This window comes from Megalopta genalis, chromosome 4 (genome assembly GCF_051020955.1).
Source record: "Megalopta genalis isolate 19385.01 chromosome 4, iyMegGena1_principal, whole genome shotgun sequence".
Classification (NCBI taxonomy): Eukaryota; Metazoa; Arthropoda; class Insecta; order Hymenoptera; family Halictidae; genus Megalopta; species Megalopta genalis.
In genome coordinates, this window is record NC_135016.1 from 22906501 (window position 1) to 22933393 (window position 26893).

The following is a 26893-nucleotide window of genomic DNA, read 5'->3' on the forward strand; positions in this document are numbered from 1 at the left end:
AACTGATAATGAGTCTGATCGATGCCCCGCTGTCACGTTTAAGTCAATCGCGCGAATGCTGGCTGCACTTGGCGGACCTCGATCGCCGAATCGAATCGAAACAGAATTTGGTTCGCCGAAAAAATAATAATCAAAGACTGAAAACTCCAAGAAATAATCGTGTAAAATACTTTCGCACGGTTTTCATCTGTTTCATCCGTTTCAATTTGATCTATCGTCGTTCGTTCATGATCTCGTGCTTTAAATTAACGCGCAAATGTACAACACAATCGTCAAGAAATAACAAATTTAACGAGGAGGGATGATAAATATTCGCTCCTCCTTTGGGATCCACAATAGTTGATACTTCTTCTTAAGAAAAACCTTGGCAAACTTACGCGCGCGTTTCGTCCAAGAAAATATTTGTTCCCTTGGAATTTTTGCGGAAAGAAGAAATGTTACCCTTGGGGATCTTTTTAAAAAAGCGTCTTGATGTAACAGTTATCTCAGAATTTGTAAAATATAAATTCCATGGAAACAGGTTATTTTAGAATGTTTATTACAAAAGGTGCCGCGAATGTACTTCCTTTGCTGTTTAATATTAATGAGAAAATGAAATTTGTAAGATTACGAACATGCGAAAAGAGATTTCAGTAGATCCAATAAACAATAGATAGTTGTTGGTTGGATAACGAATTGGCAACAAGTATTAATATTATTGTAACTAATATTAATTATTATTATTGTAACTAATATTATTGTAATAGTATTGGTGTTTCTATTATAATTGGAATATGTATGTTTCTACTCATATTTTTTAACGTTCAATTTTACTTGAAACGTACAATAAATCCGCTTCAATTGTTTTACTTTCACTGTTTTTACAAACGATTGAAGAACGCAACAATATTTTTTCCCTATTAATTCTACATATTCAGATGGAGGAATCTTTTACAATAACTCTTTACTTTATAAAAAATGTGAAGAATACCACGAGGTTAATATAATTAAGGAATAATAATGAAATAATTAAGGAATATTGATTACACAATTGAACTTGTATAAATATTTTTTCCCAATTAATTCTACATATTCAGATGGAGGAATCTTTTACAATAACTCTTTACTTTATAAAAATGTATATAATACCACGAGGTTAACGAACATTGATTACACAATTGAACTTGTATAAATATTTTTTCCCTATTAATTCTACATATTCAGATGGAGGGATCTTTCACAATGACTCTTTACTTTATAAAAATGTAAAGATTGTCACGAGGTTAACAAATATTGATTACACAATTGAACTTGTTCCATAACACGGTGAAAAAATTATACGTCAACATTTAGACGCTTCGACGTTTTTAGAGTCGTTTCAAATTCTCGTATTTTTCGAGAGAAACTTATCTTGATAAATATCTTAGATAAGAATACGCAGCGAGCATTATCGTTGATTATTATTATCGTTGAATGATAGATTGATCGTCGCGCGACTTTTGATTACGAATCTAACATTTTCCGAAAATCAGAAATTCAACAACGGAACACATTTCGTAGCTTCCGCAGATCCAACGTACGGTTTCAGGCAAGTCCAGCCAACGTGTATTTCCATTTCTCCGTTTTTGCCGTGCAAAATATGTTTCGCGCGCGGCTCGCGGCACAGTTCGGGCTCCCGGCGAGTAAGTGCGTCGCATATTTTTATCGCATCCGTTTCAAAATGTACGAGGGTCGTTTGAAACTGGGAAGTGCGAGCCATTTTTTCCCCCCCTTTATTATGTGGTACCCTACATTTTCGTCTCGGTGGAATAATAACTCGGATCGAGAAGATAAGCGTAAAGAAAGAAACGTGTCGCTGTCGGCGTTCTCTCTTAGACGCGACGAGCGCCGTGCTACCATATTTTTATTGAAAAAGAAGACAGCAACGCGCAGCCCCTTTGTTTCGTTCTACCATAGCGTTTGGAAAACTATTTACAATTTCCATTGTGCGTCCATCCCCTCGCCACAAATTTCCCCGTTGTTCCTCCGTGATTTGCACGTCGACCTGATTTTTCTTTTTTTTTTGCGGAATATCTGAATACAGGCATTGTTTCGGTAAATAATGAAAGGTGGATCGCGAACGCGCCGTGTAATCTGGAGACATAAGAACCTTAGCTTCTCGAAACGGTATCCACGTGGTGCTTTATGCATGCACGCGTACGTGTATCGAGGGTTTACGAGAACGTTCCGAACGAGTCGGATAATGAATTGGCGATTCTGCTAGACGCTCTTCTGTCGGACAATGTCATATTTTTTCTGACGACCAACAAAAAAACAGGAGATTTTTCAGGCGGAAAATACTGGCATCGGTTTCGATATACGTATCGCTCGTAAAATACCGTAGGAAATATGGTACAGATTGACAGGCACGAAGATACGGCATTGACCATGAATATTTTCCGACGAGATGACTATGTTGTATATGCGTTTGCGTCGCTGATATCACGTACCATACGCAGCATACTAAATCGCTTAGACATCAATCAAAAAATGTTCGTGTACACGTCGTGCGTTGTCAAAAACGATTCGGAAATTTATGAGCTATCTTCGACGTGATCTATTCTGTATCTTCATTCGGCAACATTTCTATATCTCTTTTTAATTTCGTTCATTTTTATGTCGCGTCTGCTTCATTGCTATTAGCGACCATTTGTGGGATAACATTCGTAGGGTTGCATGCAGTGTAATATACATTTGCATTACATTTTTATTACTTATTTTCTTAATTTAGGCTCCTTAAGTTACTATATAATTTCGCTGAACAATTTGGTTTCTTCTAAATGTCACATAACTTTTGCTGTTTGTTTGTGGTTGTCCAAAGATTCTTCGATGATATTGGGCATTTTTATTTTTTTTTCTATTGTTGCACACTGGATATTCTATTAGAATATTCTACTATATATTAGGATATTCTATTTAATTGCAAGCTCAGTGTTTTTTCTTAATTTAGGCTCCTTAAGTTACTATATAATTTCGCTGAACAATTTGGTTTCTTCTAAATGTCACATAACTTTTGCTGTTTGTTTGTGGTTGTCCAAACATTCTTCGATGATATTGGGCATTTTTATTTTTTTTTTCTGATATTGTTACACACTGGATATTCTATTAGAATATTCTACTATATATTAGGATATTCTATTTAATTGCAAGCTCAGTGTTTTTTCTTAATTTAGGCTCCTTAAGTTACTATGTAATTTCGCTGAACAATTTGGTTTCTTCTAAATGTTACATAACTTTTGCTGTTTGTTTGTGGTTGTCCAAACATTCTTCGATGGTACTGGGCATTTTTACTTTATTTCTGATATTGTTGCACACTGGATATTCTATTAGAATATTCTATTATATATTAGGATATTCTGTTTAATTGCAAGCTCAGTGTTACAGTTGTTACAAAGTGGCTTATCTGTTTCAGAGAGCATGTACCGATGGGTTATTTCAGCATGCCCGATTCTTAGTCGAGATAGTACAATTTGCTTCCTTCCTGTTAAATATACTACGGTGTTGGTAGAGAATATACCTTCTACGAGAGTTCACGTAGGAGAGAGGGATTCGAATGTATCCATCTCTCTGGTTCCACTCTTATGCCGAATATTTTTTGTTCAAAATTTCTCAGCACTCTCAAATGGAATTTCAATGTACCTTAGATCTACATTTATCTCGTTATTATTTCCTGGAATTTCAATATTGTTGAAGCGTTATATTTTAGTGTTTGTATATCTCGTTTTGCGAATCGCTGATTAGATTGTTAGAATTGAAGGAATTTCTTGCTTCCTTGATTGTGCTGGTATTGTCAACAGAAATTATATATAATTATAATTATATATATAATTTGATATTAAAAGTGTGAACCGTATAGAAATATATAATATAATAATATATAAATATAATATAATATAATAATATAATAAAATATAATATAGTATAGAAATATATATCAAATTATATATATAATTTGATATTAAATATTAAATTGATATTAAAAGTGTGAATCGTATATTATATATATATATATATATATAATATAATAATATAATAAAATATAATATAATATAGAAATATATATCAAATTATATATATAATTTGATATTAAATATTAAATTGATATTAAAAGTGTGAATCTATATATATAGCAATATATATATAATATTTAATATCAATTTTAATATCAATACAATATATCATGCTTCGATTAAAAAACCACATTACGTCTCGGATTATTATTTTTATGGTTCCATCTAATTTTCGTACGACGAACAATCTTTTCTTTACAATTTTTTCATATTGCGCAGGTTTTGTATCTTGTCTTTATAATTCCTGCGTCGGTTTCATAACTTTTTCATACATTCCACATTATTTGTATGGGCTCTGAACTGATTCTAAAGGCTGTATAATATTTTTCCTAGATTTTATAACTGCATCATAGAATCTCCACTGTTTTCGTTGGCCCCAAAACATTTCTACAAGCTCCGCAATTTTCCCATAGCTCGTATAACTTCAGCATATAATTTCAGCTATTTTTGCGGATCTCGAAACATTTCTACCGAGTGCACGCACTTTCGTAGGTTTTACAATTCCCCCGTTGCACTAAAAATGCGTGGACGACGCTCTCTGCAAGCTCCATTTGTTTACGGGCTTCGAAGTTGGCGAGGACACTACGATTTTTATCGTTCTTGGGTAATTGGCGAAAAATGGTTGCGGACGGGACCTAAAGCTGGCCCGTGTGTCGTAAACCTACCGTACGACGTTTCATTAGGGCAAATAAAGTGAGCGCATGACGAAACTGATCCGCATTTGTGTAACAAGTTTCTGCGACGAGGACGTAACTCGAACGCAACGGCGAGCACTATCTCTGATTAATCGTAAATCTGATGACGGCTGCTTGATTTTCCGGAAATCTTACGTTGCCAGATATTTCAGCGATTCTGTAAATTCCATCTTTTCTAATTTCAAACACTCGCAGGCAGCTGCCAACATCGAAATACAGAAAATAGAGGCACCGATATTTCTCCTGTTTGTTACATTTATCAGGATATTCGAAATGAAAAATATATCAAATCATTTCGGCATGTACCACGAAAGAAACGTACTCGAACCACTCGAATTTATTGCGACAGTTTCCCAAATTGATATACAATTTTCTTTTATGAAAACGCGAGTACGATTCGATCGCAGATATTCTCTCGCAGCTTCGATTAGATTAAATCGAGTCGTTCGTAGAGATCGTCACGTGCGTCGCCGAGGATTGTTTTTCGATTTTATAATAATATTCACGGACTTCGGCGTACATCAGAATCTCTCGTTGCGCGCGAGCAAAGTAAATATTACAATGTTTCATTATCCAATTTATCATCCCGATCGCGTCGAGCGTTTTCGGATTTGTCCGGGACCGGTAATTCAATCCGGCGAGTTTAATATTCCACCTACCGGCCCCGTAATACAGCCTCGGACTGCTATCGACCCATTATTATTGTAGCGGCAGCTTCCTGTTGACAGGCGCGAAATAAATGAACGTTCTTCGGTCGAAGGATCCGCCGTACCATGCTCCGGTTCGAGGCGACGTCAAAAGGATGATGCAGATTTGTAAAGGGGTGGCCATCTCCGATCAATCAAGATTACACATCCGGTTATAAGCCTGCGGAATTTACCGTGCAGTCGGCCACCGCTGAGCTTTCGTGTTTGCTCAGCAAATCGTCACGTGAAATGGCACCGAGTACAGGGAATCAGTTAACAGCTGTACGAAATGCCAAGGAGACACGTGCTCGATGCTCGTTCTGTGAATTTTATATTATTTCGTGCTGTGTCGACGGTCGAATTACATTCCGCCGTTGTGGCAGAGCACCTCTGTGCATTTCCAACGAACGTGCAAGCTCCAACAATGGAAACGTTTCGGTCGTTTGTCGTGGTAATACGCTCCCATCAAATTTCTGCTTTCGGCGTAAACTCGGCGATCTTTTTAACGCCTGTGACCGTCTATTTGTCGGAATTATTTGTTTCCCAAATTTCTTGCGAGACATATTAGATTGTTTGAAATATAATGACCGGCTTATTTTTTTTATTGTACATCGAGTTTCGGAACTTCGAAACGATATACAGTAATGTAATTGACGCTGAGATTGTGCACAAAAATGGACAATTTGAGAAGAGGAGATACGATTATTCGAGCCTTGCGGCTCGTTTTTATAATTGTTGAAAATCGGTAACTATGAAAACAAGTCGCGAGGCTCGAATTCGCAAGGCTCCTCTTCCCAAATTGTCCATTTTTGTGGACAACCTGAGCGTCAATTGGGGAGACATTACTGTATCGTGAAGAATTAGTATCGAAGTATAGGAAAAAATAGAAGAAAAATATAGAAAAAGATGCACAAAGTAGACAATTCGGGAAGAGGCTCGTTTCTATAGTTACCGATCGTCAGCAACCATAAAAACGAGCCGCAAGGCTCCAACGATCGTATCTTCTCTTCCCAAATTGTCAATATTTATGCGCAATCGGAGCGTTAATTAGGAAGAATTTACTGTGCATCAATAAAAATTGATTTACTGAACAGTTTCTCGCAAAAAAGATATACTTTTACCAGAGTTAAAATTCATTAGAAATTATCATTTTGAAGAAGAACATCGAATATTCATCGACCTTGTAATCTCTAGCAATCTCGAAAGCAAAAGAAAGGCCGATTTCGGTTGTAATTGGCGACGCACGAATTAGGCTAGAAGTTAAACCTTTCCGATTGTCGAGAATCGGCACGTCCGGGACACTATTTTTCCGCGATTCGTAATTTAAAATTCAAATCAAGAATGGTTGGGCCGCGGGGGGAACTTGTTAAAAAGTTTCTGAGAAAAATTATGGACGGTAATGGCCTGGAATGCTGTTCGAAAATTCGAGGGTTTTTAAGCGATGGACGGTTCCCTCTTGCGGCGTATCTTTATTAAACTTCCGAGAATTACGGAGCAACTACGTTAATCTAATACTTGGCTGGCCCGAAAAAGAAAAAAAATGTATCGAATACACAGTCGCCCAGAGCAGCAGGATCAGGAAGTTTCGCGGAGCTAACCGGGTCGGTAATATCGGGGAAAAGCATGGGAAGTGTATCGTAGCTGCGTTCGTTATTATCTCGTATCCTAAACACAGCATTAATAGTGCCGCGTAACATTAATCTTGCGTTCCGAAATCGGCGATCGATTCTCGGGGAAAATTTCAGCGAAATTTGTGCGCCGAAAAGAAATCTGAAAGCAGTTAATAATTCTTTCGCAGAACGATTCTGCGACACTGCTCGGAGAACCACGATATATTTTTTGGTAGCGTTACGGCCGTTTAATCAAGTTTAAACATTGTGTAAGGGGAACTTTGACGCGGCAATTTCGCCGGAAATTTTTCAATTTATTTTCGAAATTAATGGCCCGGAACAAAATCTATCGACATCGTGCGACGCAGCGGATAATCTTCTTTTGGAAAGCGTCAGGGAAAGCTTCAAATTAGATTTTTTTTATCGCGCGACAAAGTGGGGTAGTTCTACAAAATGTTCGGCGAAATGAATGCGTTAAAGGCGCTTCGTTCACTTTGAACGTTATTTAAACGCGTTCCAACGTTCGTGATAGTATAAAGAAAATATAAAATTGCATTTCAATGCATACGTGAGAATTATTCCTATAGTTGTTGCTCCTATAATCATTTATAAAAATTTAGTTACATATTTTATCTAATTATTTATAAATAATCCTATATCCATTTGAAAAAGTTTACAGAGTCGTACATGAGAATTATTCCTACAGTTATCGCTCCTATAATCATTTATAAAAATTTAGTTACATATTTTATCTAATTATTTATAAATAATCCTATATCCATTTGAAAAAGTTTACAGAATCGTACATGAGGATTATTCCTACAGTTATCGCTCCTATAATCATTTATAAAAATTTAGTTACATATTTTATCTAATTATTTATAAATAATCCTATATCCATTTGAAAAAGTTTACAGAATCGTACATGAGGATTATTCCTACAGTTATCGCTCCTATAATCATTTATAAAAATTTAGTTACATATTTTATCTAATTATTTATAAATAATCCTATATCCATTTGAAAAAGTTTACAGAATCGTACGTGAGGATTATTCCTACAGTTATCGCTCCTATAATCATTTATAAAAATTTAGTTACATATTTTATCTAATTATATATAAATAATCCTACAGTTCCAATATAAAAATCTGCTGATTGCTGGAACTCGACGCGAAAGGTAAAATTGATCGAATAGTCCAATCGGAACGGCACGAATTCCTGTCATTGTATAAGAAAGTCTAAACGATTTCTAGCGCCAGGAACTTCTATTTTAACGAGGAAACTTCAAAGCGATGTTTCTCCTCGTTCTTCCGTCTAGGTTTACTTCGATTTAAAGTAGCCGGAACGATCGATATCCTAAAATAGTACGTCGAATCTAGTTCACAAAAGTTAATTTATATTTATGAAGGCGCAAGTGGTACATCTTACATCATCTTATATTTACGCAACGTACATATTTAACGTTTAACTTGCGTCCACGTATCGTTTCGCGTTGTCGGTACGGGCTAATTGATCGGACTGGATTAATCGGTAGCTTGAACGTTCCGCACACGCTGTGCGCGATGCATCGTTTCGAATCCCTGCGAATTTTCTCGCTAAAAGCTAGAGCCGATTCGATTGTCAAAAAATCACGCCAGCGTGCAGCAACGAAACGACAGTCCGCATTTCCCCGAAAATCGAGACATTTGTTCGAGTCACGAATGACAGCGAGGTTCACAGTCTCGCCGGGCATAATTTCCGGGGGCCGTGGGGGCGACGCGCGAACAAAACGGCACCTATCGGCACCCGGCGTGCGCCCGGTTTTCGACGTTTCGAAGCACGGAGGGAAATATTTTTAAATCCTTTGTGTCGTCCCGATGTCGCGCACAAAAGAAGCGGCATGGAATGCAACGCGGGATCGCGCGTCTGCCGGATCATGGTGGCGCTGTTTGCCACAGCGCTCTTTATCGCGCGTCGGCCGGCTGACCTAAATTCACCTATTCCACTGTCCCGGCGGACCCTGAATGCCCCGGCATCCGCGAGGGCGAATTCCCAGCCCCAGACGGCCATAACTAATCTATGCAAATGATCAAACTTCGGACGATAAACCGAACCGGCCGCGACAACGATAGAGCCACGATTTCGCTTATGCCGGCGATACGTTTCTGCAACGAACGGCTATTTTCTTTTCTGCCGGGCTTAAGGCGATATTCCCGTTACGATCCCCTTTATAATCGCCCCCGTGCAGTCCCGTTATAATCTCCTATTTTTAACGCGACCTTTGCGAACTTAATCAACGAAAACTGCCGGCTTTGCGTACGCGACGTTCTTCTGTGTACGCGGCGCGACCGCGAACGCGACTGCGGACATACGATTTCCGCGTGCTTGTACGCTAGATTTACGGAGCACGAGAAGCAGCTGTTCTATATCAGCTTACAAAAGTAATAATGAGACGCTTATTCTGATTTTTGGGAAAGCGTTATTGTAATATTTGTCGTGAGTAATATATAATTATAGTATATATATATATACTATATATATATACTATATATATATGCTATATATATATATATATATATATATATATATATATACTATAATTATATATTACTCACGACAAATATTACAATAACGCTTTCCCAATATATATAATAATATTATATATAATAATATAATAATATAATAAATAATATATATATAATATTAGTATAGTAGTATAGTAGTATAATATAGTATATTGTATATATAGTATATATATATATATATATATATATATATATATATATATATATATATAGTATATTATAGTATAGTAGTAGTAGTATAATATAGTATATCATATATTATAATATATAATTATAGTATAGTAGTATATTATGTATTATAATTGAAGAAATAACTCGTAAATGTGTCTTTACGATGTGAATAATCGTAAATTAAAGAATCAGTGACCCGTCATTTTGACGTGTTCCGTAAATCTAGCGTTAACACTGGTCATCTCATCCGAATTAAAACATTTTCATTTCGTTCGAATCTTTTTATTTCGTACGCACGCGATTTCGCGTACTCGCTCGTACCATGTTTGCGTTTTCACCGATTTTTTAAGCACCAGTTTTTAATTGCTTCTGGGGAATCTGTTTTGATACGTGACGCGGTTACTTTTGATGGCGATTTATTCGTTTTCCCGTTGCAGACGAAGGCGCATGCGTTTGCAAATGTGCGTTTGTGAAGGCACAAAGTTGTAACTAGACTGTGGATTTTATGCATTTCTGACGAAACTCGGTTATATTATATTTCAACCTATTAAGAAAGGAGATCAATTTTTACATTTGATCCCTGTTCGACGCAATTCAGGTAGAACATTTTTATGGTCGCATCAGACTTTTGATGTGTTCGATGAAATTGCCGCATGATCGAATTTTCATATGCATTTCTGTAGAATGGATGCAGAGATCATTTTACCTGGACTAGTTAAATTATCGTCAGTGCAAGCTGTTTGCAGTTAACAAGTTAACACTTGTTGGTATAAGTTTTTCGATTTTCTTGCCAGCATAATCGACGCACAAGTCCTCAGATTTGTCGCACTTCTAATCAAATTAAGTGGATAAAGCGTGACAATGGTTTCATCTTGCCCGCAGAAACGTCTTAACATCGAGTACAGGTATTATTAAAAAATGAAAGCGTTTAGTACATTCTTCTCTTGCAGTAGCCAAGAAATCGTACAACTTAAACTCGTTATCGAGTTTAATTATATCGTTAAATTCGTTACGTATCGAGAACCGAATCGAAATCGCCGAATCATCGTCGCAAAGCAGTGTCTTTTTCGCGCAACAGTCTCGGAGCTATCTCCACCATATTCGAACGAATCTAGGTTTCAAGGGATCGACGAGCAATGGCGACAGACCCTTGCCAGATAGATCGCAACTGATCGCAACAACGTCTCCCTCGAAACTCGTGCGTTGCGACCGATTGACGGCGCTTATCCGTCGAGTCGACTCTGCTGCGGCAGACAAGAAAAGGCAGAAAAGAAAGGAATTGGCTTCGCCTAAGAAAGACTCACCGGATCAGCTCGAAGATCTCAGGTTTCTCGAGCTCCCTCTGCTTCATTCGTTCCTTCATGGCTGTGATTATGCTGTTCGCCTTATCCTCGGCCCCGTGTTTCGAACTCTTCTCAGCCGCCCCTGGGAAAATGAAACAAGCGACCGGTGAAATTTCGCGCAACGGCCAGCGAGCGCAACGTACATCAACGGTGCGCGACGAGGAACTTTTTCACCGGGAACGAGCCGTTTAGTTTCGTAGTGAGATCTATGAAACGGCCGACGACCCGCCGCGCCATTAGCGCGGCGAAACGTTTAAACGGACGTTCAAGATTATTTGCAGTTTCCTTTTAACCAGTTAACTGTGGCGCCTCCATTTCAGAGCGCGCATTTACAGGGTGTCCCGAAAATGTCTCGCAATTTGGAAATGGGAGGTTCCTGAGGTCATTTGAAGCAACTTTTTCCTTTGCGAAAATTTTCTCCGGGGCTTCGTTTACGAGTTATTAACAAAAAACATTGACCAATAAGAGGCGAGCTCGGCTGGCGCGCGGCGGCCCAGCCAACGAGTGCACGGAGCCCAGTTCCGGTCATTGGCTCGGCCGTCTCGCGCCAAATGATCTCGCCTCTGATTGGTCACTGTTCTTCGTTAATAACTCGTAAACGAAGCCGCGGATTGCATTTTCGCTAAGGAAAAAGTTGCTTCAAATGACCTCAGGAATCTCCTACTTTTGGATTGCGAGACATTTTTGGGACACCCTGTATATGTGTCGCGAGAATCAAGCGACGACGAGTATACTCGTCGAACACAATGTAAGTGTCGCTGTGACGGTTTTATTTGATAAAATTAATAATTTTATTACTAATATTTACTCATTCGCTCGACGTTAAGATATACCATATACATAATACACGAAAAACCCAGGGATAATCGAATACTTATAAAAGTTACAAATTCAAATTGCTGCTGTAGAGAGAGTGGTATTTAGCAAAGCAAGGGACAATATATAATGGCACTTTGAGCGTCGAACACCAATACCGTGATTCTTTTCTAATTTTATTTTTATAACAATGTAAACAACTTCATACAGGATTGGCCTGAAAATATTCTGAACATCTTGAAATTTGAGAATATGTTTTCGTTTTCCTTAAAATTACATTTTAAATAGCCAATGGTCGCTGCTTCTTACGCGCGACGAGTATACTCGTCGTGTCACAAAATATTGCCACTTCTCCATGACGAGTGTACTCGTCAAACACAGCTAACTGGTTAATTGTGACTACGGCGCTTCTTCGCTCGTGGCCCCAATCGCCGAGCGAGATCGGCGGCGAAGTCACGTAATTTTCGGAGCTTTCGTTCGACCCCGTGATATCCGGTTTTGTCGAGGATGATACGAAACAACGAGCTGCCGGCTTTGAAAAATTCGAGGGCATTTCTCTCGGCCCGGCTGCCGGCTGACCTGCGGCCGCGAGTTACGGGTGTAAGAAGATTAATTAAATTAATTAAGGCCGTGGGGGATTCACTTTGGACCGTAATTCCAGCGACTGGAAATAGAAATGGTAATCACCGGCACAGAGAGACCGTGTTCCTAAATTACGCGATTCATTTTGTACGTTAAGCAGTTTGCCCGTGATTCGGCGACGTGAAAAAAGATGCGTCGCCGTTGGCAGTGCACTTCTTGTAACTGCTGGTATTTAGAGGCGAGAAATTGGGACACACTTTTTTCATCCGGCAGCTACGTTTCGAGAACAGAAAAATGGAATTTAGTTTCTGTTTAAGAGAGATTAATATGAGGCAGTTTTTATAGATTTAACCTTTTATTAAATGCAAATATTTATTATTATCTCCGGAAAGTACATTTATTCTATAATAGAATATTAAAAATTATGATTCGATTTTTCACAGTCGCCAACCAAGGAGAATGGAAATCTATTATCTTTTTAGCTAAAAAATGGTTTAATTTAGATGAACCCGATGCCTGCAAGTATCACTGGCGCGATATGAGAAATGATAAAAAATGTGTCGAGTGGTTTCATATAAATACTGCTGTTTGCTTTCTGCGAAATTGTATTTTTATGTCTTTCGTTACAAAAACGTCATATTTATGTTTTCATTGCTACGAGATAATTATAAGAAATTGTTAAAAACCAGAGCTGCTTTACGATAATTTCGAGCAGTGTGGCTTGTATATTGTGCGATCATTCTAATATTTTTAATAATATATACAGGGTAAGTCACAAATTAGTCCCCACGATTTTTCAGTCCCTTCCGGTGGTCTGACAAAATCATGTTTCCTATCAAGGTTAATTAGTATTTAACCGACAAGAAATTGCAGTTGTTTAAATTTAAAAACCAATTGATTTTCGATGAAAAAACAGGGTCACCGTTATATTTTTAAACGAAACCGGGTAATTTTAACTACGTAGCATTGTAGGCGACGTCGAGACGAATTCAACGACCTGCTACACGATGATTTTTAGATGACATTGAAGGAAAAATTGCCATGAATCGAAACAATTTCTTGTCGGTTAAATACTAATTAACTTCGATCGGACACATTTTTTTGTCAGACCATCGCAAGGGGCTGAAAAATCTTGGGCACTAGGGGACTGATTTGTGAATCACCCTGTATATAATCGCCAAGTTGATACGCGATATTCGATTAACACGCCATCAAATTTAAAGTTAATCGAGCGAGCGGTGTTTATTTTGTCTAAATTCAGAGAAATCGCAACTGAATTTCCGTAAATTAATTATCGCTCAAGCGAATAGCGAACTCGCGCGAAATTACCGACTCGATGGATTCAACACTCCGATGTGTTAATTTACTTTTCGAGGCGACCGTATTCAGCAGCATGATACATTTGAAAGCTTCGCGACGACCCCGACTCGATATTCTAAGGGAAAGGGCGAAGCCGATGAAAACCTATAGTCGCGGAGCGTCCGTAAACAAAGGGTTCGGAAGGACCGCGACGAACGAGTTCCGTTAACCGTATAAGGTGATTAAACTCTTTAACCACTTCCGCTCGCGACGCCAGAGAGATACCATTTACCGGCGGCGTTTCTCCTCAAACCCGCCGCTTTTTCATCCGTCGCGCTGAATGGACGGTGCTTTCCGTTTTCCGAAAGACGCACTCTTTAAACTTTTCACGCGGCTCGCGTGCCGGCTCGCGTCTTTCGCCGAGCCGGAACATTCGAGGACCTTTAATTTTCCGGTGCAACCGTCGGGCTCGGCGCCGCGACGCGGCCCCGTATTCGCGAGTTTCGCTCGCGAAAATGTTGCCGTCGCTTAACCAGACCGGAAATTACACGTACCGATCGCTCGCTCGCTCGCTCGCTCGCCGGGAGACAAACTTCGAGCAAACGGTTCGGCGAAAAATTGATTTTCCCCGAGCGGAAAATAGACACGCGCCTTGGTTCACGGTGACTTAGCTCGAGAAACAAAGACGACCTTTTCTCCGGAGGGTTGCGTCGGGGGTGGAAAGCAGGCCGGCACGATGAAGCGTGCGAAAAAAATGCTTGTTCGACGTAAGTCAGGCGAAAACCGTGTCCCCGTTCGAGGCGCGCTCGTCGACGGGCCCCTTTAATTTTCATGAAACGGCGGCGTCGATCCTATTGGCTATCGGGCCTCGACGGTGGATAGGTAGGTCTTTCAACGATCAATGAGGAACGGAATTCGTCGAGGAGGGACGATTGCGGTCGATCGCGAAAGCGGAAATGTTCAACGAAAGGAGGCTTCCGATGTTTACGAAAGAACCATGCACGTCACTAGTCCAACGTTGCAGAGCAGTTTCGAAGAGACTCCAAATTTTTCTTGGCGATTTCGTGAACTGTTAGACAGTAATTTCTCCCGGAAATGCCGAATTTCGGGTTGCTGTGAATTTTCCTGTGCTAGTCCCGCGCCTATGTGATTTATTGCTACGTCGATGATAAGGTTCGACGGAAGACAACAGAAAATGGTCTGTTTAGCCTCCGAACTGCCTTAGAATCGTGGCAAAAAGTTAGAAATAAAAAAGTTAAGTCATCGTTTTTATTCTAGCACCTTTTTTGCCGGCTGCCCCGAGTTTCTGTAAAAACCAGGAGAAATGGGAATTCTGGGAGAATTTACTGTACTCGACTTAACACTAAACTTACCAAGCGCTAAAACTAAAAAACTTGTGTGTGTGTGTGTGTGTGTGTGTGTGTGTGTGTGTGTGTGTGTGTGTGTCGCTTTATAAGAAATATAAGACTGTACTTAATTAGATATTTTGCAGTTTTTATTATAACGTGTGCTCGAATTACAAAATTTATTCGATTAATTTCCTATAAAAAGGAAAAATTATTTATTAATTCAATAATTTTAAAATGAGAACTACGAAATCGGTTGTTTTGATTGACACGATAAGTTTAGTGCAAAATATATAGTTTCCAAAAATATTTGAATAAAAATACGACAATAAACCAAGGCTCATTTTACAGTCTCTATTTTCAGAGGCCATCGTTGATTATCTTTTAAGATGTTTTTGAGATGAGAATACATGAAAACTCGATGACACGACATTTTTCAAAAATAATACACGCTGAAGCAACTCTAAAAACATCGGAAAATTCTTATCACGATTGAATTTACCATAGATTTAAGATCGAAGCTTTCTTTTTACGACGATATCGTAACAGGAGATACAGGATTTTATTCGATCGTTTTGTTTGGCTCGGAGGAAGGCCAATTTTGCAGTGGTATAAGGTACATCGTATGGATTTTACGCGATCAAACGAAAAGATGCGAAAGTTATTGCAGGCATTGCCTAGGAAACTAGATTTGCCTAACATCTCAACAAAATTCAACTGGGTTCGTCCAATTTTTAAAAAGTTATTCCAAATCAGAATAAAGATTTTGACACTTCAAAGCAACTAGTACTAAAGAAGATCTAAACAAATAAAAATGAGAACGTAAATCTTGCGGATATGCAATTAAAAAAGCAGTCGTAACAAACTCAAAACCCTGAGAAAATCCAAAATTTGGTTAAGTACCTCGTAGTTCGACGTTATACATAATTCGACTGCGGATTTTATGACAAAAAATGAGTAGCTGTAATTTCACACAGTAGCAAAATTTGGATAATTGAAGATTATGAATATGCTATTCCCAACTAATTCCCAAGTTATTAAAAAATAAAAGAAATAATATTATCTGTCACCTATGCAGTAAATTCTCCCTAATTTTCCTTCAGCTTGTAAACAAAATTGGCCGATATGGGAGGAGGAGACACGATTATTCGAGCCTCGCGGCTCATTTTTATAGTTGCCGATTGTCAACAATAACAGAAACGAGGTGCAAGGCTCCTATTTCCACTTCCCAAATAGTCCACTTTTGTTTACAAACTGAAGGAAAATTAAGAGGAATTTACTGTATCTCGCAACAGACGCAGACGATCGCCATTTTGCACGAAGATCCGCGACACGTTCATAATCACCGACACCAAAATCAAATTATCTTCTCATAAAAGAGCACGAGAAGACTCCAGAAGATTAAAGGGAAGGTCGATTATCTTGGCTGCGAGCAATCATCGGAGTGACTCGAGTGCGATTAAGCAGCCCGGAAACTTCATTGGCCATCGAATGCCCCATCGCCGGTGATCACGAGGATCCACGATCGGCCATTTTCTAAGAGAGCGATAAGAGGGGGATCAGGGAGATCCGTATCTTAATTCGAGAAGAAAATTAGCGTACGAACTTGGGATAGTTTCGCCGCGAGGGGTCACGAGGATTGGCTGTAAAACAATGGCGTGCCAGGTTGGTTCGGCGGCCAGGCTTCGTCGATAATGGGCCTCGAAGGGCAGGAGTCGTTAGTCTCGAGTCGTTTAGCGAATCTGAGACGGATGAAATATCGGCCGAAAACGAAATCGCGCGATCGACAGGATGCCGGCTGGAGAACAAAGGGCGTTGGACGGCGGAAGGGCGCGAGGGAAGGGGACGGAGGGCGCTCGCCCCGGCGAAATTGAAATTCTGGGGACGGCCGGGGCATTACAAGTGTCCTCTCGGACCTGCCCCGATGAAATCTAGCATTCCCAGCCATCGTGCCGCTCTATGAAATCCGGTTTAATCTCGGCGGAACTTTTCCTCCGAAGGAGCAACTCGCGCCCGCGTTCGTAACAAGCACTCCGTTAATTCTATGGAAGCGATTATTTCGGTGCAGCGCTCATTTTTTTTCCCACGGTCTATGAAATTTCCGTTTCGTTAGCCGCGATTGAAACTGTCAAACGATATTCACGGCGTGCCCGTTAATTGACAAGATTCCGACGCCGCGACTACTTTTTTCTCCTTTTTTTTGTTTATCCTGCGAACAGTTATTTCACAGTTAGTTACGCGTCGCCATTATTCAATCGCACAGACGGCGCTCCGGGGCAGCAGCAGGAGCGAACAGGGCGAGCGTAGTTTAAGGGGCTTGTTTACATAGATGGTTACACAAATCTCCGATACTAATTGGCTACTAATTGATGACCGACGATACGAACTGCCGGCGCGGAAAGGGAACCGGGGGCGGAATTTTTAATTAATTCTGTCCCGGTACATTGGGGGCTACTTGTTTACCTGCGCAGACTATAACTGGCAAGGTAATAATGTGTTTTACCTTCTTTTTCATTCGATTTCATTTCTTTTTCTATTAACTCGAATGCTGGAATTATCGAGCTCGGTGGATGAACGTTATGGAAAAGTGTGTGAAAAATTAACGTTTACCGTGCCAATTTCACGTTAAAATACCGTCGTTCGATTGAACGATTTATAATAATAAATCTACAGGTACCTTCTGGGCGCTATTTCGTTCGGGCTTATAATTTCATTCGCGTTTCGTTTACACTTTCGAGAAAAGCTACGACTATGAAACAATGCAGAAATTGTGTTCAGAGGTGCGTGAACATACTAACTCTGGCGAAAAGTATTCGATCACCTTTCAAAACGCAATAACATTTTTCAAATTCGTACAATTGACTTGAATCTTTTTTTTTTAATTGTTAAACCGACTAATTTTCGGTGCAATGACTGGCATACTTTCTTTTTTAATTCTGCTATTACATAAAATGACAAAAAAAGTACGCCAGTCATTGCACCGTAAATTAGTCGCTTTAACAATTAAAAAAAAATGATTCAAGTCGATTAGACCAGTTTGAAAAAGGTTATAGCAGTTTAAAAGATGAACGAATTCTTTTTGCCAGGGATTGTAGCAGGAATACAGCTCGTTTACGATAATATTATCCAGGGAATTAAATAAAGACCTGCGGACGATCATTTCAACAAATACGCAGCTCAAGTGTTCTTCCACCGAACAGATCAGCCTATATTGTTTCACAACAAAGCCGAGATTCGACTCATTTAGACTTCGTACGATTTCTACTGTAACGTAAGTTTACATAACGAAATCTATTACCTAAATGTAAACATTTTGGTAATATCAAGAATTGTAAAAGAAAACAAATCAACCGTTAAAGACCACGGAAACAGTCTTCTCCGAAATAACACGTTTTTAATTGCACGCCGATGTTAGCCGAATAATGTTAAGGAAACTGCCTCGATAAGTCTCTCTTAATTCGGTTCTCTATCATCCCGCGAAGCTTTTAACTGTGCAAAACGATCGATGGCGCAGCGACGGATCGTGATTCGCGCGACTTCGATTGAGCGAATGATTAATTCAGCGTTCGTCGAACAACTCTAATTGAAATGAGAACTCTTGATGCTCGAGATCCAATTAGGGTCGCGTCGATCGAACCCCGGGGCAACGTAATTTTCCGTGGGCAACATCGTCTGCCTTTTTTTTTCCTTTTTTCGACGGCATGAGTTATTAACATTCCTATCGACAAAGCGGGCTGCCTATTGATTCTTTCCTCGACCACGTTGGCGATCGAGTCGGCAAACATGCAGCAACAAACGGCCGAACGTGCGCGTAATCGCAGTTTTCCCAACGACGCGGCAGTTTTTCACGGTCGAATCGGCGCCGCGGCTCGTCCGGTAAATCGCTGCGGGCAACAATTAGTCACGCGTCGATTTAATTAGGTTGGTCACCGACGACGCAAATTACTGGAAAAATATTGCTTCGTTTTGGGGAGCACGTTGATTCGACAGCGACTCTTCCAAGTGTCTACTAAACCTACGCACCTTTACGTTCCGCTTTTATCTTTTCGAAAGCGTGAAGTTATTGTCTTCAGGAGCTTGAGCATTCTTCAAAATTTATCGCGTTGTTTTTCGATTTGTCAATTTCGCTATCAAACAGAGTAAGAAGATGTAACAACTTTCTTTGTTTCGACATCTTGCAGATTCAAACGCCTGTACCGAGTTTAAACATTTTTATCTCGCATTTGATCCACTGACACCTTATAAAGAGAAGTGAACCCTTTACGGTGACCTTTCAAAAGTTGATTTGCAATTTCTCGTTGCGATGTTATAACGTTTTAATTCCGGTCACTCGAATTTTAGTTCTCCGATATTGACCGCACACATTTCGTTTAAAGTTCCATAAAACCGTGGCAAAAAATCGCAGGTTCTCTTGCGGGCGACGCTGTATAGTGAAAATAAAGCACACGCGTACTGCTCAAAACTTGATACTCGCTTCACGAGCACATCAGACAAGAAGGAACTTCGGTTTTTCATTCTGGTTTATATCGTGTTTTTAAGTGCAGCGTTCTTTTTTGTGTCTTTTATCTTTTTATTTCAATTTCGAAGCATTTGAACTTTGTTAAATTGGACCATATAGCACGATTAGTGCTTCAAGAAAGGTAAATAACTTCACTCTCATTAGTTTTTTGGAGTCCGGTTGCACGGCAATAGTATTTGGCGGATGAAAATTGAGAAAAAAAGGTTAAAGCTACAAATTAGAAATAAAAAGTTAAGTCATCGATTTAATTCCAGCATTACCATGTACAGTAATGTCTCTCTAATTGACGCTCGGACTGCCCACAAAAATGGAAAATTTGGGAAGAGAAGATACGATTATTCGAGCCCTGCGATTCGATTTATAGTTACGAATTGTCAACGACTATAAAAAAAAACGAGCTACGAGACTCGAATGATCGTATCCCCTCTTCCCAAATTGTCCATTTCTCTGCACAATCTGAGCGTCAGTTAGGGAGACATCACTGTACAGTAATTAACACTGTACAGTACACTGTATAAATTAACACTGTATTCGTGTTGATGTACACCGACATGCTGATCGCTGCCTTTTTCGCCGACTGCTCCGAGTTTCTTTAAAAACGAGCCGCGAGGCCCGAAGAATCGCGGCATAGTACTCTCGGATCTGTTTCCATTCGGATCCAGTTTCAATTCCGACCTCCGAACATTTCTGGGAGAAATTACTGTATCTCTCGCGGAGCAAATAAGATGTTCCCGGGAGAAGTTTCTCGTCCGAATGGGCGAAGTAGAATTGCCTGCAGGAGTTTACAGTGTTCGAAACACGAAAAGGAACAGAGTTGGCGAGGTAGATGGTAGACATTAATTCTGGCGGCGGATTTTCGATTTTACCGTAGCGTCGCTCGCGATTCGTTCGAACGTCGGTCTCGTCTAAATGCACGCGGGAAAGATGACTTCTCCGTTAATGAAAATTGACGGGCGCAAGACGCGATATTTTGGGACGCGCGTTTCTATCGACCCGCGGAGGATCCCGCGTTATTCATGGGATTTGTGATTTTTCCCGTTCCCCGTGAACTCGCTTAACACGGAGGACATTAGACGTGCTCGTTAATTACGTTCCCGGCTGCGCCTCCGGCAATTAAGTTCGGAGAGACGCGGCATAATTTTAGCAGCTATCAACGTCGGAGTTCACGACGAGTTAATGTCCTCGTGGTTTGTCTCGCATACAGATTATATCTGCGACTTTTCGCAGCGGCGACAAGTTGCGCGATCGCGACTCGATCTACCGCGACATCTTTTTCACTAAAATTAACGGGTTAACTGCGACCCCGTTGCCAGGGGGCGACGAAAAATGAATTTTGTGATACACGATTGTCGTCGGTGCACGTCGAAATGCCAGCGTGTAATTTACAGTCTCCGATGTCTCTCTAATTGACGCTCGGATTGTCCACAAAAATGGACAATTTAGGGAGAAGAGATACGATTATTCGATCCTCTTCCCAAATTGTCCATTTTTGTGCACAATCTTCTTTTTGTGCGTCAGTTAGGGAGACATTACTGTACCGCTGGAAAAATGAATAGCCGAAAGTGTTCAGAAATCGTTGATCGCGAACGCGCGTGTTGCAAAAGCTGTCGAATATAAATTTACTTTACACCTTGATAACGTTACATTCACGCTAAAATGGTAACGGAGGGATACAATTTGAGCACAACATTTTCAAATCGACTGAAAGATTACCGTTACTGAAAATTATTGCAGCAATACGCCAAAATCGCGGACAATTTGCAACTGTCGATGATCCAAAAAACGCGCACAGAAAAATATTAAAGAATTATACGAATCTTCAGCCGCTGCGGTCATTAAATGTAAAGAAAACACGAGACAAACTATTAAATACAAAATATCATTTACAATCTTGTTACAGATTACGGCAAAAGCGTGACCGTGTTCTGGACGAAAATTACCCGAATTTGCACGAAGTTCAAATATGTCGTCGTACCGTTTCAATTTCAGATTCGTTCGGTTTTACGTAGCGTGTTAAGGTGTCGTAGCTTGGTTACAACCTAGTAGGTTTTACAGGCGTCGAGGGAGCGGGTTCCAAAAATACGGTCCGGCGAAAATGTGACACCGGAGGGGGCTGTTGCGGAACGTGTTGAAGAGGAAGTTTCGTACGAGCCACAGGTGAGCCGGTCCTCGTCGTGCTCGAGTAGAAACGTAAAAAAGAGATAAAAGGAAGGTAGAACGGGTACTCACTCTGCAGACAGTCGGCGTTGAGCAGATCCTTGCACTTTTCGTGGCACTTGACACCGCACTCCGTGCACCGGACCCCCTGTCTCGCGATGCCCCAGAGAAGTCCCTCGCACTCGTAGCAGTAGGTCGGCGACGTGGCTGTCCAGGTGACGAACTTGTGCGGCGTCGTCGAGGAGATCGGGTAGATCATTGCCTGCAGCGTTTTCTTGTACACGTGCATCTTCTGCGGGGGTTTCAGCGTTGCACAGCATCATTAGTATGGTCAAACAGAATTGGGACGTGTGTATAGGGGGCTTGGAAACTCTTTAAAAACGCACACCTCGAACCACCTCGGCTCGCTGCTCTTACGATGGGTTACTGATCGAAACGTTTCTCTCTCGTGGCACTGCGCCGGCAAAGAGCACGAAACCAGGCTTCGTTACTTTGCGATTCATTATTACCGGGGGTCGAAAACTTTATGCAACTTTTTAATAGGCTCTGTTGAGGACCCGTGCAATTTTATGAACAGTGTACGCGAGCATTCTCGGTTTCCTTGGTGGAGGAGGCGAAACGAACGAAACAAAGTTCCTTTATTAATATTTAGTTTTGTCAATGAATAAGATTAGGCATAATTCATCGCTTTATCGTTATGCAGTAAGTACCGTGTAAAAATCGATATTTAAAAGATGGACCGTAGAATTTTTTGGAAAGATGTTCGAATACTGGAAAAAATACTTCTTCATGATTGTAATAGATATTGAATACTGTTAAACGATATTAAATAATTGTTACCCTCAAATTTATGCTCTGAATATGTTATTTGTTATATTTATGTGAACAATTGAGAATTCAAGTGTTTTTTTTATAGAATCTGTTTTAATGAACGTTCTAATATGTATCCTTGTTTCGAAGGTGCTTTTATTGTACGGGTTCTAAAGTATTTATACCTTCGTTCATTCCAAGAGAGTATGAAATTATTTACAATATGGCGCGGTGAGATATTAATTTAACATCGTACAGCGAATCGAATATATTGCATAAGTCTCCAAATTTTTGTTACACTTCAGATGGAATTTTACGATTAAGAAGCAAGCACATACATTTCAGACCAGATAATCAAATCCAATAAACGTTTCTGGCACAAAATTGTTCAGCCCGGGGTCGTGCTCTTAACAAGGTACGCTTCCACCACGAATGTTACATTTCTGGAAGCAAGCTCCATTGGATATTCTTCCATTTCCGAACTCGCCCAGCTATATTTTTAACCGTAATTGACTGACAACCAAGAGAGGAAAGAAAATGAAATTTCGAAGAGACGCGCAATCACAATCCCCCGAGTGGCATCGGAAATTTCATCAGGGGTTCTTGATGCGCTTAATTCGTTTAAAACGATAATTGACGTTTCGAGCGGAATTGCCATCTAGGCCCCTTTTTATGGATCAGCAACTTTTCGGAACGTCGCGCCGGTGAATATTCACGGTCACGCATTTTCGTCTCGAATCGGAACTCTTCCGTTCGGTTGCCAGTCAATCGAACGAATCAGTAAACCGTTTCCTAGAGTCCCGGGTTTTCAAGGATTCTACTTGAACCGTGAGTATTTACACTGTATAAGGAGACTCCATAGCTATTAACAATCAAACGAACGAACGAACGATCGAACGAACGAACGAACGAAACGAACAAAAAAACAGGCGTGAGACTAGAAACTCTAACACGATTCACCGGTAATCCGTAAAACTGTTCAGATCGTCTTTGATTGGAGACTATGGTACCTCTAAATGCCTAAAGACTTTTTACAGTGTCCCAGAAAGTACTGCGCATCTAAGAGCTCCGATTCGTCGGATTCGTGTAACGTGAACGTTTTTAATCGATTTCGGTTATGATCTTTTGCCGTCTGTGTCCGCAAGCAACCCATTCTCCTACTACACAAAAGAAAATAACGGAAACGAAAGCGTCCGCGATCGCGCAGTATTTCCTGCTTGAGAAAAAAAAAGAAAAAGAAAAAGAAAAACAGAAAGAAGGAAAAAAGAAAGAAAAACGGCCCTAGCGTGTCGTCATGCTGCTAACCCGGCAACGAGTTTCCGGTGTTCGGTCAGTGAGCCGAGGTGTCGTTCGCATATCGAAAACACAGATATGATCCCGACGGACCACAAAACTGTCATCAGATTGTCTGCAATTAATCCAGAGATCCTTCTCTAAACACAATTCTGCCGCGCATCTGCGTTTTCGAGCCTCTCAGCCGCCACACTCTTTTCTATCGTTCGACGAGCTCTCTCGGGACACTCTCATGCAGAGTCAAACATCCTGCAAGACGATCATACACGCTGCCAGTCGCGCCAGTCACACACTAGCAGTCGCGTGTAGACACACGCGAAGATCATAACGTGCCGGGAGCGTTGGTGCCTGCGAGACCTAATTACCACACGCAATCCTGTGTATATAGATTGAACAAGGGGATTAGGGGGTTCAGAGGGGGGAAGGGGGCGTCTTGGATGTTCAGCCGCGTGCGAGATTCACAAGGATCACCCGTTCGAAACACGGCGGCTGGCGTCGCGCGTTGTCGCGGGCGGTTTCCTTACGAACCTCCTCTAACGAGGGGGCTAACAACGTGTGGGAGAAGCCAGACGAGAAGGCTAATCCTGCAACTGGCCTAGACGCGTGTTTGTCCTTGTCAACTGGCTACGCTGGCTGCGCTAATTATCCGACAAAACCATCCTCTTCGCTCATTCCCATCACAGATTGACCGCCGATCTTGGCCGGCTTTCTTCGACGATGCGCATCCTTTCGCGGTTGACATCCGTAATTAAGCGGTCTCTTTTTGGCCGGATTCGAGTCTTTCCACGAGCTTTCGATTCTTCGTTCAATTAAACGAAGATTGCTTGCTTCCGGTTGTTTTTAGTAGATTTTGGAAGGGGTCGAATGTGTCTTAACTTTACCAAAATTATCGACTTTTAAACTTCTGCAGAAGTTCTCTATCAGATTGTACATTCGATTAGCAAAATAGCAACGTTGGAAATATTGATTTAATTTGCATAGAATATTATATAAAATTGTATCGCATTACAGGTTTTATGGAACAAAGATTCGCAATTTTGAAAGTAGTGTAATTATTAATAATCTTGTTGTCAGTAATAACGATGGAAATATTTACTCTGTTTATAAAGTATATGGTATAAAATTGCGTTGTTACAGATTTTATGAAACAAAAGTTTGTGACTTTGGAAGTACCATAATTATCAGTTATCTTGTTATCAGTAGTAACGATGGAAATATTCACTCTGTTTATAAAGAATATGGTATAAAATTGCGTCGTTACAGATTTTATGAAACAAAAGTTTGTAACTTTGAAAGTAACATAATTATCAGTTATCTTGTTGTCAGCAGTAACGATGGAAATATTCACTCTGTTTATAACAAATCTGGTGTAAAATTGCGTCGTTACAGATTTTATGAAACAAAAGTTTGTAACTTTGAAAGTAACATAATTATCAGTTATCTTGTTGTCAGCAGTAACGATGGAAATATTCACTCTGTTTATAACAAATCTGGTGTAAAATTGCGTCGTTACAGATTTTCGGAAACAAAAGTTTGTAACTTTGAAAGTACCATAATTATCAGTTGTCTTGTTATCAGAGTAGCAACGATGGAAATATTCACTCTAAAAGAATTCGGTATAAAAAATAAAACTGTCACAGTCTTTTATGTCTCTAAAAGTAAAGTTAAGCTAACGTTATTCATTAACACTACGAACTCTGTAATTCGAGGGGATCAGTTTCAATATTTTATTATTTCGAACCTTTCGTCGCGCCCTTATTTGCGTATGCAAAGCGTCGGGCGAAATAAACCGGCGCGCTTTAATCCGAAAGCTCGGAATTAAAATGCAAAGCAACGGGTTAATAAAAGTGCTAGAGCAGCATACTTTCGAACTGATTTCTACGGGTACAAAATGAAGTTGAGATTATCTTTTCAATCACAGTTATCGTTCAACCTCGAACACCGGACTCCGGCGCTAGAACACGCTCGACTAGACCTTTATTAAAATGGCTAACCTTTGACTTTTCCTCGCGTCTTCTAGGATTTATTACGTTCCGAGAAACATGCTGAATCTAATTTGCCGTCGAAACATGAAAATACGCCGAGAATTCTACGCAACACGTTTACGTGTCTTCTTGAAAAATATGATCGCGGATACGATTTTTAAAATGCGGAACGTATCGTCCGGGGCTTTTCCTTCATCCGCGAAAAGAACAAGCAACGAAAGGAGAAACCGTCTACCGTGTTCGAAAGTTTTCTCTCCGGCAGAAATTCTAAAATATTAAATGCTTCGGTTGCAAAGCAACGCGAACGGTCGCGAGTTGGCGGTGTACGGAACGGCGGCCGCTGCATCGAAAGCTCGTGTTTCTATTTCCTCGGTTTTCCTTTATTTTCGACGAGCTTCTCGCTCTTTCCCGGCGAAGCCAGCGTTTCAGTTTTCAAGGGTCCGCGCCCAGAATGGGGTTTAGGTGATGCTACGAGGTTCCTCGAGGTGTCGGTATCTATTCCTTTTCGGAAGGGGGGCCCCGTTGTCCCCCCCAGCTCTCGAAGATCCTTCGCTACGGTTCTTTTCACTCGATTTTTATCTTTCTCTCGTATCGACACATCGAAAAGGGCCTTCCTGTCGGATGATCGAGAAGCGGAATTTTATTCGGACATTCTCTCCCTCGGAAAACGGCACTTCTCCTATCGATTCGGCGAACCCTCGCCGCGATTACGTTCGCCATTCCTTCTTTTTTTTTTCTTTATTCCGGCGACCGTAGGTACCGGTCGTTTCGAGAGAGAAAGAGAAAGAAGATGTTGATCTAGGTGTCGCACTATTGGGGCGTTCTGCGGGGATTGTAGAAAGCATCGATCCGCTAAAAAAGCACTATAGGGTGCACGCCGTGACATTCGGATGTTCCTCAAGTTTTTCGGACCGTTTATACTTGCTC

At 40.4% G+C, this 26893-nt stretch overlaps 1 protein-coding gene across 17 annotated transcripts in view; it reads right to left on the bottom strand.

Moving 5' to 3' along the window:
* unc-13 overlaps positions 1-26893 on the bottom strand; it is a 646812-nt gene that overhangs the window by 78713 nt on the left and 541206 nt on the right. For 16 of the 17 annotated variants that reach the window (XM_076520791.1, XM_076520789.1, XM_076520790.1 and 13 more), the window contains 2 exons: positions 21951-22170; positions 11121-11241 (listed from right to left, as the gene is read on the bottom strand). In XM_076520791.1, coding sequence (XP_076376906.1) covers positions 11121-11241; positions 21951-22170 — 341 coding nt within the window. The remainder of the gene's footprint in view (positions 1-11120; positions 11242-21950; positions 22171-26893) is intronic. The other variant, XM_076520781.1, reaches the window with a different exon arrangement.